Source organism: Acipenser ruthenus, chromosome 9 (assembly GCF_902713425.1).
Source record: "Acipenser ruthenus chromosome 9, fAciRut3.2 maternal haplotype, whole genome shotgun sequence".
Classification (NCBI taxonomy): Eukaryota; Metazoa; Chordata; class Actinopteri; order Acipenseriformes; family Acipenseridae; genus Acipenser; species Acipenser ruthenus.
In genome coordinates this window covers 50,977,496-50,989,724 of record NC_081197.1, presented here as the reverse complement: position 1 = coordinate 50,989,724, position 12,229 = coordinate 50,977,496, and the positions used below count along the sequence as shown (strand labels likewise).

The window sequence follows — 12,229 nt, the reverse complement described above, 5'->3', positions numbered from 1 at the left end:
TAGTCTTGTGAGTTTGGCTACTTTTTAATTTACATTTTCTTATTCAGAAAGCTCCAAATCGTTACATTGTGCAAATTACACAAATCAAATAAAAAGCTTCCCAATGCATCAATCTATTCAGCTTACTCACAAAGTAACCTTGCTCGGTTTCTTTTTTGTATTCAGAATGTTTATGTAAGTTGTGCGTAGTTTTTTGGAGCAAGCACTATAAATAAATACAATGTTGCAAAACAAAACCAAAAAACAAACGAAACATAGTAATTATATTTTTCAGTTTAAATAATGTTTTTTGGTTCCCTGTACTGTGCTGCCTCCTGCTGACTAACAGTTATTGCACACTTCACTGCAATAAGGTCAAATCCAATGTGCACTGTTACTTAAACACTCAAAATATTTACCAAACAATTAATTTAGAGCTAAAAGTGTTATGTTCTAAGAAAAGGTTATTCTGGTGTAGCTTTTTTCTAAACATTTACATTTTCTTTTTAAAAAGACATTAAAAAAAAAATAAACCTGTCCAAATATACACAATTTTATTTTATTTTATTGAGTCGTCATTTGTGCTTATCTCAGGTACAACAATCAAATCACTTTGGTCTGCTGAATATATTCTCAAGGTGAATTCTCAATATTCAGTCCTTCAAATATTTTCAACTGTTAAAACAATTACAAAGGTCATTTCCATTATCTAACCTGGTATGTTACAAGACAAAAAAAAAAAAACTTAAATCTGGGTATTCAAATCATAGCTGTAAAACATCTGCAGTCCCATCCATCTTTAACCAAAATCCATGCTCAGACATCATGCTGCTTAGAAACAACACAAGCTGGTTCAATTTTGCTTTGCTCTCTGTCTTTCTTTGCACATAGTTATCAATCCTGTGTTCATAACAGGAGGTTAACTATTCTTCAGACACCTTTCTGGACAGAATGCTGATAAGACAGGCAACTCTGCCATAGAGATGGTCTTGATCGTATGGCAACAAAAATGTGGGAATATTATTGTGAACATTTTGTATTCATCCATTCAGCAGAACAGTCCTTCTTTAGTCCATAGATTACACACTATTTTTTAGCCAATTACAGTTTTTACCATTCACAGATCATTTCTCTTGCATAGTTTTCAAAGCAACAATTATGTGTCATTTCTGTACATCGGTCTCAATTACCCACAACATGCAGAGTGTGAATGCTAACGTTGCTGAGGATGGAGGAACTTAAAATAAACGGTATACAAGCTGCGACTGTGGTCCCGTCCGTACTAGACAACCAAATAAAAGCATCCCTCTTTGTTTGTCCAGTGTAATCCCATATCCTCTGAGAACGTAATAACATTTTATTGTATCCATAGGATTATTATATTAAAAAAAGTCTAAAAAAAACAAAAAAACATTCTGTAGTCCACTGCAATCTATCTGAATATTTTAGAGTAGGAGAAGATATCTTCATTACTTTCAGTTTATAGCAAATTGCTCAGATTTTAGCCAGATTATTCAAAAACATGTTCTGAAAACACCTTTAAAAAATGTTGGATGTGTTCCTCCTCTGCTATATTTTTTTGCTCATCTTAACTAACCTCATAAAGTCAATAGTCAATACACAGTCAGTGCAAACCATGTGCATCACATTTTTCAGTGTGTTTTAACAATAATAATTATAATAATACAGTATGGTTCCCATAGCACTGTATACATGCCATATTCTACAGCAGTGGCCGAAACTAAAATATATAGCAGCAGACCATAAGATACGTCAACATGAAACTCTCTGCCATTCACTTTCACTGGGATTCCACACTCTGGTGTTCGACCACAGCAATAAACAAAAGCACTCCGATTTTTCTACTCTGAAGACGTAACATTAACAACAGTAAACTATACAGGACTTTATTCAATTCTGCAGCATAGTACTTAACACTGTAATGTTTTTATTTTACGGTGTTCATCAGCTTCATGAATATCACTCTGAAACATCTGCATTTTTCACAGGTTCCCAAAATTACTGGTGACAGAACTACCTATAAAGAAGCTCAATCTTAATGCCACACCTGTAAGCAAGCACATCTCTTAGCAGTAATAGGGTTTATGAGAGGTCAATACATTCATAATGGAAACTCACTAATTAAGCATTGATTTACATTTGAAATGCCTTCCAATATGAGGAATAAACTAGTCTTTCTTAAGATGTCTGCTTGTCCCTCACGAGGTCCAGGTATGATTTCTCAGTGCTCAGTTCGACCCAGCAGGGGGCTGTGCTGTCTTCCCGTAGTCCTCTCAGCCTCCTGGTTTTCGTTGCGTACAGTGTGAGAGGTGTAGAGCGTGGGGGGGGGGTTATTTCCTTGAGTATCCTGGGTAGGGTGGAGGGGGAGAGTAGGGGACAGTCCTGGGAGGAGTGGGGGTGTAGGGAGGTGGCAGGTCAGCATGATAATCCATCTCGAACTCATAGTTGTAAGGAGGGGGTGCCGCTGAGGAGAGGAGAGAAGAAAGCAGTTAGACAGCATGGCCTTTGAGCAGCTTGCATTTCATTACCAGAAAATGCACAGGGTGGCTAGAAAGACATAGCCACTTTGCAATGTTACCGATTTGAAGGCAAGGCGTTGTGTGCCCCTGTAAAAATGCAGTTTGCTGTTTTGAATGCCTTCTCCAATAATTAAACGCTTACTCGAGACACATGGTACCCATATTTAGCAGTTACAGCAATAAAAACTGGATACGCAGCAACTACAGAGGCCTAAAATGATGTTGCCTATCATCCTACAATCCCGGTTTAACAGCAAATAGTATTGTATCAGACAATCTGTTGCTTTGTGAAAGAAAATATACTGAAGGCACAATTATTGAAATCTTCTGATTTTAATAATGTAGGTTTTACACAATGAGACAGTAGCTTGTTGTATACTTGTGACAGAGACAGAATGATTCTTGGTGATAAATCTCTCCCAACCTGTGAGGGCGCTGTGTAAAGGGAACAGAGTGCCCTGGACTGGATGGCCAGACAATTAATTCCCAGGGTTAGAAGGAAGTCGGTCATCTAGAAAGGGGGCGGAGCTATGATATACTAAATCATTGACCCGGAAGGGAAACGACGTAGCAGCCGCGGATTGCAGGAGTGGTTGCACTAGTTAAGCAAGGGGTCATGATTAACGGTACAAAAGGGGGTGTAGCGAAGTGATCTGTTCCTTGTTATGGTTAAAAGCTGAACCGGAAGGAGAACCTGTGTTGTAATCGTGAGTGTTTTGTTTGTTTTGTTTGTCGTGTCTAACGAATACTTGTTTGTTATTATTAGACGGCTAACACATCCGGAGCTGTCGCTAAAGGCCAGCACCAAACCCGGACAACACTGCACTTTGTTTCACAATAAACTGTATTTGCACCACGAGCACTAGAGCATGCACTGTGGACTGGTGATTGTGTGTGTTATGTGTTGGTGTAAAAAGATCAGGACTGTATTATTTCAGGACCAACCCCTGGGTTACAACAAAGCAATACACGCCGCTGTATTGCTTGGTATCTTTATTATTAACTGCGTTTTATGTCATCAGACCATTGGATTTACAAATAAAATATCATTGCACCTGGATTATCGTTGTCTGTCTGTTCATTGATGATTGCTGCATTCCTGCACCTGCACACTGTTGACCAGTTTGCCACAATACTACACTGTACATTTCAGTCATTCAAGAGGTTCCACGGCAAAACAGTGGCACCCAGTGGCCACATGGGTTCACAAAACATATAGAATATTCACAGCAAGTGTTTTTCCAGTGTGTTACATCACTCAAAACAGATTGTTCCAGAGAGGGTAGAAGACAGGACATTTGTCTCTCAGACAGTCTTCCAACTTGAAGGAATAGAAAGCTGGTACTCAAATTCAAATGCTACTCCTGTGATGTGTTAGAATGCATTTATTGGAATGCCCGAACAATTTAAAAGTAAGCACAACTATTTTGAGGGAGGAAATTAAGGCACACTTTTAGAAAGGAATACAATTCTTTTAACAGTATAAAAGGTTACCGAACATGTTTTTTTTTTCTTTTGGTGTTTTTTTTTTTTTTTTAATGAAGGCCTTTCTCTTATTCAGCTTCTCTCTCTCTGAATGACTTGTCACCACAGCTAAGTAATGAGAGAGCTAGTGAACTCCCAGTTAGACCATGCTGCCAGTAAGTTGTATGAATCAGTGAAATAAGGAGGAGCCCTGTGGCTGAAGCACTCCTGGTCCTTGCCCACCCTCTTACCTGGATAGCCCCCGATGGTGCTGATGTGAGCGGTCCTGAAGACACCCACGCGGGAGCTCCGCCCACTCTTCATGCACATGCAGATACAGATGGCCACGCCCGCGATCACTCCCATCAGGAACACGATACCAAACACGATCCCTGCGATGGCGGTGCCCCTGCGGAGACAAACAGGAGAGTCGTATAACAGCACAGGACTGCACTGAAACTATTTTGGGAGTTATATGCAGTATAAAACATTATAGTACCCAGCAACGTGCCCAGAACTCGTATATGAACAAAACATCGGTAATAATAATCTTTGCATAGCAGTCTACTAAACTTGGGATCACCAACATTGTTCTGACTGGAGTTAAAACTTATAGAGCCTTGGGCATTAACAAACTGTCCACAGCTCCCTCTGGCGGCCAAATGCTGTAACTTTCTTTGAATGGGACTGCTTAGCCAACATTCCATCAGGGGTTAAGCACATAATAGTGTCACAGAAAGCTTAATCTCAATGGACAGAGATGTGCACAGATACAGGCACATCTGTCAGACTGGGCTCCCAGCTGCTCCATCTGCCATAGACAGGTTAGTGCTTGTTCTGTGCCCCAGGCAAGCTCTCTGGGCTGATCTTCCAAAGCTCTTTAAAAGGGAGCAAGTTGCTTTTTATGGCATCTTAGGACAAACCAGAAGGCTACTTTCATTTTTGTGCTAATAGTTTTGTTGCATTTTCCCTTTCACACAATGCTGATAATGATATGCCTGTTTATGTAGCGATATGGTAAATCTCTCTTTGAACCATTCAATTTTACCTGTGTAATAAAGGCATTTGCTACATATAGAGAAACATATCGCAGGTGAATACAAATCCCATAATACTGAACCTGTTCCACTTACAAAAATAATACAAATTCTTAACTTACATTATAGCATATACAACACTTCCATATGGGATTGTCATGGACAATCTCAGGACTAAGCAGAGTGATCCCATTTTTCATAATATTGTTCAGCACAGTTACACAGTAATAAAGAGTGAAACAATCACTGCTGTAATATGATTTCTAGTCATACATAACTGTTGCTAATCTGTTTTTTAAATACAAAGATTATTGCTACAACTTGACAAGCTGATGTGTAATTGTATAATTGTGAAAGGCTGTTTACTTATTTTCCTCTGCCATATCAGATCAGGGACAGTGTTTGGCATGTATTCTAAATTAGGTAATAAAAAGATTTTATAGAAAGAGGTTTTTGTGGCACGCAGACATGTTTGATTCTTGTACAACCTTTTGACTGCAAACTTGTGAAGACAGAAAAAAGTTTGCAATTAAAACAGTCAGTTTCCAAATATGGGCATTGAGCTCATTTTAGTTAGTATGGTTGGTTAGTATCTAAAGTGTGATGATATTATTATTATTATTATTATTATTATTATTATTATTATTATTATTAATTTCTTAGCAGTCGCCCTGGATAATTACAATTGTTACAAGATATCACATTATTTTTACATACAATTACATTATTTTTAACACATTATTTTTACATACAATTACCCATTTATACAGTTGGGTTTTTACTGGAGCAATCTAGGTAAAGTACCTTGCTCAAGGGTACAGCAGCAGTGTCCCCCATCGGGGATTGAACCCACAACCCTCCGGTCAAGAGTCAGCCCTAACCACTACTCCACACTGCTGCCCCATATATGATGATATCAGTATGTTTGGGAAGACTGAAGAAACAGAGCAGAGGAGTTTCAGTTGAATTGCTCCATTATCAATCGTGCAGCGGGGCAGTGTGACATGTGAAGAGATAACGATGAGGCTCTTTGGACACTTTCTCAGGCAGGTCAGGTCAGTTCAGTCCGGAGCCCCCTCTACTGTGCAGTGGCAGTGAGCCTGTGGCTTGTGTGCTGACCTCCCACAAACACAGACCCCACATACAGGAAACCTTGAATGCTCTAATTGCACTTACAGACAGATGTCTGCCTGCCTAGCCACAACGCCGTTTAGCCATCAGACAAGGTGGGTGGTCCCCCTGCCATTTGTTGAGTCGTGTTTAGTTTGGTTAACTTGAGTTGGGGGAGGGGGCTGCGTTTCCCTGGACTCTTGCTCGAGGCTGAGAGACTGGCATTTACTCTTCTGCAGACTCATTAGCATTCAAAATGGCTGAATCAGAGTGAAAGCACAGACAGGATGAGTTTCTGAAGACTTACTTTTAGGTATCAGAGAAACAACTAGCAAACCCCCCTCTTCAAAATGAACAAACAATAATTGCTCTATTTTAACCCAGTAAAATAATTTGTCTAATTTTTAACAAAGTTTATTTTAGTAATAAAGAACAACTCACAGCAATAATTGTTTTCTAATTGTACATAACCATTGCTAATCTGTTTTTAATAGAAAGATCATTGTTACCTGTACAACTTGCTATAAGTTAATTAGTAATTGTCCTCTGTCGTACGGGTACTAAATAGAAAGTAACTTGTATACAAAGAAGTTTTTGTGGCACACAGACATGCTTTTATGCACCACAACTTTATGACTTCAAACTTTAAAGTTTGGACTATAAATCAGTTTTGAGCATGTCTATAAAAAAACACCCTGCATTCCAAATATGGGCACTGAGCTTGTTTTAGTTACTATGGTTGGTTACATTTAATCGATTGTCAAATGAAACAGGACATACTGTATCTAGAGTATACTAAATTGTGATAATCCAGCACAAACAAGGATAGAAATGGTGAACATCTTTCACTTCACTGTACAACGCTACAGAGCCACAACATTATACTAGCGGCTCCTGGTATTCAGTCACTTCCTGTGCTGTAGGTCTGAATCGCAGGGGATGAAAATGTATCTGGGACTTTGCATTTTGTTATCCTAGGCTGCTGTAAAAGTTCAAACTCTTTTTTTGGCTGGGGGGTTTGTGGAGGTGGGAGTGGGTGGGTTATTTTTTCTGAATTCATGCAAAGGGCACCAGTTGACATATTGGTCGATTTGACACAGAATGCCCCAAGTGGTGCATTATTAGGGAACGTGACTGTGTGAACAGACCCCACAGAGCAGCGGTGTGAAACTTTACAGGTTTGTAAGACAAGTGAAAACACAAACGCTAAACAAAACCATGCGTACCTGACCTTACCAAATTCAGAGAAAAAAAACCCTGTCACAGTAAACAACAATCTCAGTTATAGCACTGTCTGAAAACCAAAACCAAAAGCACCATAGAAACAGTACTACAAATTATAAATAACACAATCCATCTTTCACCCAATTTCACCCAAGTGCAACGGTTCATTTTAAATCATTGCAGCTGCCCTTGGCAGCTAATTCTCAGAATCTTAGAGCTAATCAGTTTTATTTTATTTCTGAGCAGAGTTTGGAGGCCAAATGCTGGATCTTTCCCACCAATCTGAAATACTGTATTTGAGTTTGAACTATATTGGATTTATGCATTACATTTTAAACACTTGGCCAGTCACCAGTTTAGTAATCAACATCAAGTTTTTCACAGCATAGTTCTTATTATGCCCTATTTTTGTATAACAGCTACTTCACAGCGAGTGTTTGCACTGACAGAGGTACGGTGGAGTTTGAATTAGACCTTTAAGAAAGGGCTCAGCATGATTTTGTTAATGTGCTGTGCCAGAGCCCTCTGAGGGCGATATCCTTTTCTTCTGATTCGCCGGAGGAATACTTACGAGAGGACGTTGCCGATGTAGGCATAGTAGGAGCAGCAGAAGGGAGGAGAGCCACCGCAGCAGTACCTGCTACACACATCACACTCCGCCAGACACCCCCCTGTGAAGAGACCATGAAGACAGTGTGTTAACCCCAGGCCAATAAAAAAAGAGCTATAACTCCCACTCAGCCAATCACAACACTCCATTAATAACAGTCTGTTGTTTTTCACAAGGACTCTGTTCTTATGTCTTTAGTAGTTTAGGTAGGTACATAAACGCTTAGCAATTAGTCCCTGGAAACCCAAAACAGATACTGATGTTTGCGTGTGGTTCTGGATTCTTTCAGGGGTAAACTGCAAAATTGAAAAACATGGTTAACCAAAATATATTTAATAAGCATTACACTACTGGTGTATTTTAAAAGTACTGTATTGGATAGTACTGTTGTTTTGTAAGTTAAGGTCAATACAGTATGTGATGATCATAATTCATCTTATTGATGGGACAATTTAATCCACATGTGTGCCATTTGAAACACTACCAGAATGCTGTGCCGCAGTGCCATCGCAGGCTCCACTTTGCATCTGAAAACCCTGACATCATATGGTATATTTCTACAGTCTTTGTTTGAATTGTTCAGGACATTACCCCAACTCGAGCAAGTGAAAAAACAAATGTATTGAACAGATTATGCATTTTCTGTTGCGTGAAAACCTTGCCTGGACACTGAACCAAACTGAGACACCCCTTTCTGTGATGGAAAATGAGTGAGACCACTATAGCTGCAAGGACTGAGATGTGATGCGGTGGTAGCAGTTTGCAAATGAAACTGCACAGAGAGAAAGTTAGATGACTTGACTATGTTTAGGGCTAAAACTTGTACCTGTTTATTTGTGATGATATCTGTGAAAATACTTAATCATTGATGAATAAATACTGAATATGAAATCAAATATGATATTTGATATGCTAACAAATAATATTTTGAACTCCAATAACCCCCTATCCTGAACCTAAGTTTTTAAACTCCTTGTTATAGCTCTAGGCGCAGGCTGGTGCAGTGTCAGTTTTCTCATCAGTTTTATTTTACGCCAAAGAACTAAACAAACGTAACACTACACTCCTGGCTGGGTCAGTGCTGCGATGATCCTGCACAAGAAACATATTTGTTTCTTGCAGAGCTCCTTGAGAAGATCTTCAATTTCTTGGTTTGTGCATCATTATGCCAGGAATAGCGCTGGGATGAACATGGGTTTTTACATGTATTTTCTATTTAATTCTGAATTAGCTGGAAAACAAAAGTATGATAAGCAAAATAAAACCTGGCACACTATCAAATTCCTGATTAATGAAAGAAAACACTGTTCTGTACAATAGAAAATATGTTTTAGATTTCAGATGCCATTTATACATATCAAGCATTGTTTGTATGGATATTTGTCCCAGCAGTAATTACAACCACAATTACACTGAAGGTAGCATTAGCCATAATTATGTTGTACTTGACTTATTTCTTAGTCCTTCAGCCTGTCAAAGGGAATATTCCTGTAAGCAAATCAAAAATAATTTATTATAACAAGGCAGCGTTGAAGACCTCAAAGGACAACACTCTGGTGTGATACTGAGTGAGCTAGCAACTTTACTAGGACAGCTGGTGGGAATTCTCAGTGGCTAGGGGATCCTTGCATGGTGGTGTCAATGAACTCCACAGCATAATCCATCTCAACCCCAATATGACAGCTCTCAGGGTTTCTTAGTTCATTCAGACACACTACAATGTTCTCACTAAGCTTTGGACTAAGAAAGCCATGTGCTGGCACCTCAGCTGTGTTAAATACTTCCTTTATCAAAGTTTCCTGTAAAATCTAAATGGAGAAAAATACAAGAATACACCTATTTCATTTCTGTTTTGCTTCTAGAAGAGTTTGAAAGAAACACATTCTGCTGCATGTAGTAGCTTCAGGCAAATGCAGATTTACTTAGAGGTTCCTCTAGTTCTACTGATGTAGGGCAATTGTATTGATACCCATACATATTGCAAGACTTTAACACTCAATCATAGACTGCACCATGAAAGGCTTCCTCTTGAAGCATCTGTCTTACTGTTTGAAGATTATTTTTGTAAGTGTTACTGTTATAAACTAACAAATCCTCAATATCAGAAGAGTGGTTGCGAGGGTTGGTCCACCAGGTCTACTTAACACAAGTTTGAATATGTGGATGTTTTGTTGAAACATTTTAATTCAGGAGAATGCTGTTGTAGATTGTGTGACCAATTCACACATGTTGGGTCTGTTAGGGCTAAAGGTGCAATTAAATTAAAATATGGTGGCCAGTAGTCAGGATACTGTACAGCAGACAGACAAGCAGTCCTTGTGGAATGTCATGGAAGGTGGAATACAACTTATCCATTGACCATGACTTCTACATTCTGTCTGCAAATAAACAGAAAATATCCTACCTTCCCCTTTCTCGCTCTCAAAAAAAAATACATATATATATATATATATATATATATATATATATATATATATATATATATATATAAACTACTATACTATACCACTATACTATATATATAAACAACTATAAACTACTATATTATGTCTTGAAATGCTACTAGCTATGGTAATGGAACCTCCTTTTAGCTAATTCTGTATGTTACTTGTCTTCCGAACGTTGGGAAGAGGGTTCAAGTCTAGACCATAACTTCCAGTTTCTGTAAATAATGTGTGTCAACATTTCAACAATTACGGCTTATTTCTGCAGCCCATTTGTTAATTTCAAATGGTTCTCTCTCGGTACGTCCTCCTGGTAACACTATAGATAAACAGAAGTATGTCTGTTTGCATTTGTTCTGCTATTTTGTGCATTACATTCTGATAATTAAAAAAAAAATACAGAAAGCTAAAATATTTTTAATCTACACCCAAAGATCATAATGAAGAACAGTGAGTGACTACGTTCTAAACAGATCATGCACATACTTAATAATTCAATAGTAAACTTTTTCTTTTGTGTGCACTTAGCTCTTGTAAATAAAACACCTTAATTGAATGTACTTTACCAGCACTTTTCCCGATGCAAGAATCGGCTTCACTGCATTGTTTCCAGTGTCTTCCTACATCAGCACCTATACCAATAATATGTCAGTCTTACCTACAAAGATCCAGAGCAGCAAGCCGTCCCTTAGTGGCTTCAGTAAGGAGTTAGTCCTCTTTGTGCCCGCCGTGTCCATCCAGAGAGACTGTTCCCAAGACGCTCTGTACTCAATCCGCGCTCTGCTGTTCAAACTTTTTAGCCTAGCGGAAGTTGATCCTCAAGTTTTTGTTTTTTTATCAGCAGCCTGCTCGACAAGTTTCAAGGGGGTGCAGAGCGGGTATCAGGGGATGAGAGAAGTTTCTTATCGAAGTCTAAAACCAGACTGATTAAAAAAAAAAAAAAAATATATATATATATATATATATATATATATATATATATATATATATATATATATATATATATATATATATTTTTTTTTTTTTTTTTAATGTACAAAAATCACAGTTTGCTGCTACCTGGTGATGACGTCTTGTACTGCTGTGTCTGCCTAGCTCACGTCACCACCCGGGAGCAGCATAACTTTTCCTGTGTTGAGTTTACTGTTTGACTTCCTCTCTTTGTTTTAATTTCTTCCCAGCCTGCATGTCCATCTGCATCATCGCGGCGTCTTTAGTCTTCCTGCATTTTAGCTTCTCTCTCAAATTACAACTCCGCGGGAGGGAAGGCAAGGAGTGGGGACAGAGCTCTTTAAAGATACAGGCGGCATTTGTTCGATGCCATTTCACCGATCACTCATAAAGACAGCGATTGATCCCTAACCCTAACACAGGCTGGCTATGTACCATATGGATTTGGCTGTCGGACTGGGAAAATATCAAACACAAAGTAAAATGTATATATTCCAACCCCTCATTTTTGTTTATAGATTTACTGAAGAAGAACAATATGCCAATGACAAATAATAAAGCCTTTAAAAAAAATAACAAAATTGAGTTCACGTTAATTGTGGTCTTTGAGGTATTTATATATTCCATATATTGTATATTCCAAATACAATAAATCATTTAAAGATCTTCATCAGAAGAAAAGGGGGCAAGAGATAATACAGCTAGGGCTGAAGAGGATGTATTTTAAACCTGAGGTTCCACCTATCCTTTAGTGAGAAAAACAGTCACAGCTGTTTCGTTTTTTTATATTTGGTGGAAAATATATCTTTTTTGTTTTATTCATTGTATTTATTTATATGTAGTATCCAGCCGAATTATTCTTCATCATTC

The 12,229-nt window shown here is 38.3% G+C and overlaps 1 protein-coding gene across 2 annotated transcripts; it reads right to left on the bottom strand.

Moving 5' to 3' along the window:
• Positions 1-516: 516 nt before the first annotated feature.
• LOC117405800 (cysteine and tyrosine-rich protein 1-like) lies at positions 517-11,733 on the bottom strand. 2 transcript variants are annotated; one of them, XM_059030199.1, is made up of 5 exons: positions 11,468-11,733; positions 11,067-11,331; positions 7,926-8,025; positions 4,235-4,392; positions 517-2,464 (listed from the first exon to the last, which is right to left on the bottom strand). In XM_059030199.1, exons 2-5 carry the CDS (start codon positions 11,143-11,145, stop codon positions 2,331-2,333), a joined length of 471 nt encoding a protein of 156 aa, XP_058886182.1. In that variant the 5' UTR covers positions 11,146-11,331; positions 11,468-11,733; the 3' UTR covers positions 517-2,330. The 2 variants fall into 2 exon arrangements, with proteins under 2 accessions (XP_058886182.1, XP_033865064.1); XM_034009173.3 differs by having other exon boundaries at positions 11,067-11,253.
• Between the last annotated feature and the right edge of the window lie 496 nt (positions 11,734-12,229).

Excerpts from the sequence above, each read along its gene's own strand:
- LOC117405800 (XM_059030199.1), bottom strand. The coding sequence starts at position 11,145 with ATGGACACGGCGGGCACAAAGAGGACTAACTCCTTACTGAAGCCACTA. Across the intron at positions 8,026-11,066 it reads GCTGCTCTGGATCTTTGTAG|GGGGGTGTCTGGCGGAGTGT; the intron begins GTAAGACTGACA and ends GTCTCTTCACAG. Across the intron at positions 4,393-7,925 it reads TACATCGGCAACGTCCTCTC|GGGCACCGCCATCGCAGGGA; the intron begins GTAAGTATTCCT and ends TTGTCTCCGCAG.